The 3,359-nt window shown below is 38.0% G+C and overlaps 1 protein-coding gene across 1 annotated transcript in view; it reads right to left on the minus strand.

Moving 5' to 3' along the window:
• lmcd1 (LIM and cysteine-rich domains 1) overlaps window positions 1-2,276 on the minus strand; it is an 11,062-nt gene extending 8,786 nt beyond the window's left edge. Inside the window, exons 1-2 of the mRNA XM_014015339.1 lie at window positions 635-2,276; window positions 414-490 (exon numbers count right to left, since the gene is read on the minus strand). Coding sequence (XP_013870793.1) covers window positions 414-490; window positions 635-821 — 264 coding nt within the window. The 5' untranslated portion in view covers window positions 822-2,276. The remainder of the gene's footprint in view (window positions 1-413; window positions 491-634) is intronic.
• Between the last annotated feature and the right edge of the window lie 1,083 nt (window positions 2,277-3,359).

Consider the following 3,359-nt stretch of genomic DNA (forward strand, 5'->3'; position numbering starts at 1 on the left):
CTACTAATTGATGAACTGAAAACACCTGGTGAGAAACATGAGGGTGACAATCAGACAGACAGGGAGCAGCTGAGCTGTGACACACTGGGGAACACTGAAAACACTAGAAAACTAAGAAAATAAACACAGATCCTGACAGGACCATGGCATCAGTTATTTTGGAAGCAACTTTGTTTTTTTTCTTCTTGTACATAGATGACAACATCGTCTGCATACAGTAAAATATCTGTCACAGACCGATGGGAGCTCATTAATGTATAAGCTGAATAACAGGGACCCGAGTATGGACCTTAGTGGGACTCCGGCTAATGAGTTCCCACATGTCAGAACTTCCAGAATTATATTTTCCCTCAACCCGAGAGTCGTCTCTGTCCAGAACTCAGCTGTGCGTCTTCTGACCCAGATCACCTCACCGGAACCTTTAAAGATCTCCACAACCAGGCCTCCTGAAACCTCGAGGTCTTCTTCGACTCATCTACGTCTACAGAACCTGAGAGATGACACAAACCGTCCCAATTTATTTTGATATAAGCTTGTTTAAACCTTCCTTAGTTCATGTCTCCTCATCAGACCAAACTCTGGGAACAAATATTCGAGTCATGAGACCGACTTTGGACCAGAGTACCGCTCCTACCTGCCAGGTTCAGTAAATCCAAACTGTTGTTGCTGTTGGTTCTATTTTTAAAGGAACAATAAGAACTTGGCCGAGTCGTGATGCCAACAGGTTTCCTCTCAGCTCCACGTGTGAGACGACAGAGTGACTTTAAATCCTCTGACAGGAAAACAACCTGCCGCTGCTCTTTGTCCCTCAGTTTGTCCATCTGTCCATCTGTCAGCAGGTCTCAGCAGGCTTGGGACAAACGAGCTCTTACATGAGCCCAACTGACCCTGCAGGGATTTGTCTTTGTTCAGACATTTAGAGAAAGGCTCCAGTGTTCGAGCAGCTGCTTCACCTTAAATAAATCTAACGTGTTCCAAAATGAAGCGTTTATGAAAAGAACTGAGGTGAAAAGTTACAGATTTATAACAAAAAACTGCCTGAGGCCAGAATGACCTGAAAATTATGAATAAAAAGTTTGTAAAGCTCGAACCTGTGAGCTGATCTGACATCATCATCATCGTTGTTTGTTTTGATCAGGTCAGGATGCTTTAGTTACTTTTGTTTTTGTTGTTGTTTGTTGTTTGGTTTGTGCCACGCCCATCTACACCTGCTCCCTGGCTCACCTGCCACAGCTGCATCCACTTCTCTAATCATCATTTGAAACATTTTGTTTCACTTCAGTCTGCAGTTAAACTTTAAATGTTTCTCTTTACACATCTGGTTTACCTTGTCCCTAATTGTCCCTTTTGCCCCACCATGTCCCACCTTATCCCTAATGTCCCTTGTTGTCCCTCCTCAGGCTGTGGTTTTATTCATGAAACCAAAGTAAAGTTTCTCCAGTTGTTCTGATCGTTTGATCCAATCTGAACTGGGTCACAGCTGAGACTTCATTACATCCGTTTGGATCTGACAGAAAGACTTTGTTGTTTTTGTGTTTATCAGCAAAAAGATAGTAAGATTAAATACAGAAAAACACTCATCACAGTTTAATTTGGGCATTTTTTCTACAGAAAAGTTAAAATATTTCTATATTTGTACATTTTTACTGTAAAAGACTGCTGCTGGTGTAAATGGGTTTGATAAGGCGGGTGTGATGTCGGTGGATCAGAACGAGTTGAGTTATTTTAAAAATGTCAGCTATGTGAGGAAGTAAAGTGCAGGAAACTGTGAGATAAGAAGCTGGTGGTCACAGGGACGGACTCATTTCCTGTTGATGGAATTTCAAAATAAAACTCCTGCTGCTTTGGTTTGTTGTGTTATGATTCTGATTAAATATTTCAGGATGAACCGAACCCTCCTGCTGCCCTCAGGTTGGTTCTGACTCAGGTCTGATGGGTCCATATGACCCCAGGCCAGCAGGAGGGTTTGGGGTCTCAGAGAAACCGTCTCCCTGTCGTTGCCTCTGAGTTATTTCCATCATGCGTGGTGTCGGGACGTTTTCCAGCTCAGAGACAGAAATAAAAGGATCAAACCCTGAATGTGAACAGGTGGTGCTGATCCGTCGGGTTATCGGACTGATCTCTGAACCACAGGAGGTTCTGCTGGACCACGGGATCAACTCCTCACTGACACTGACTGAGAGTCCAAATGAAAATAGGCACAGTGACACAGAGTTGTAAAGTAACTGAGTACAAATACTTTGTTACTGTACTTAAGTAGAGATTTTGGTTACCTGTACTTTATTTTTCAGCGTACTTTTTACTTCTACTCCTTACATTTTCACACAGTTATCTGTACTTTTCAACTTCTTACATTTTTAAACAAGGGAAGAAGTAGAAACTTGTTACTCCCATTTCATTTTGGCTCATTATTGTAAAAAAATATTATCCTGATAAATTGTGCCTCCTGGAAAGAGTGAATTTAATTACAGTTGAATGAGAAGTATAAATATATAACATTCAGACATGCAATTGTACACAATCCATCACAACTGCATGCCTTTAGAATATTAAAAAACACATTGTATATTTAAAATATTTTTGGCAAGTTCACCTCCCAATAAATGTTATTTTGGAAAACCTGATCACTCATTTTTACACAAAACTTTTACTTTTAATACTTAAGTACAATTTATGTTAGAAATTTACTTTTGATAGTTAAGTACAAAAAAATCAGTTACTTTAAGACTCAAGTAATATTCTTGAAGGAGACTTTAACTTTTACCAAAGTAATTTCCTGATGAGATACTTATACTTTTACTCAAATATCACTTTGAGGTACTTTATACAACACTGCAATGACGTCATCAGCCAAAGATTCCACACAAATCTGTCAAATTTATTTTAGGATAAAGAGTCAAATAAATGAGAAAAATGATGAGAAGTCAGAAATATAAAACCATAAAACTTTTATCCCCTGAAATCTCACATTTTGTCCAAAAAGCTTATTTATAAGCAGATATTTAGCTAAAACTCATTTATTCCCTCATCTGCCTTTTTTTTTATATCAGAGTTGTAAAGTAACTAAGTACAAATACTTTGTTACTGTACTTAAGTAGAAATTTTCGTTATCTGTACTTTACTTAAGTAATTTTTTTCAGCGTACTTTTTACTTTTACTCATTATATTTATACATAATTATCTGTACTTTCTACTCACTACATTTTTTAAAAAGGTAAGAAGTAGAAATTTGTTACTCCTGTTTTATTCTGAGTTAGTACTTTTAAAACTCCTCTCCTGATAAACTGTGTCTCCTATAGAGTGAATTTAATTGTGTTTGGATGAGAAGTATAAATATATACCATTCTGACACACTATTA

This window comes from Austrofundulus limnaeus, unplaced genomic scaffold (genome assembly GCF_001266775.1).
Source record: "Austrofundulus limnaeus strain Quisiro unplaced genomic scaffold, Austrofundulus_limnaeus-1.0 Scaffold127, whole genome shotgun sequence".
NCBI lineage: Eukaryota > Metazoa > Chordata > Actinopteri > Cyprinodontiformes > Rivulidae > Austrofundulus > Austrofundulus limnaeus.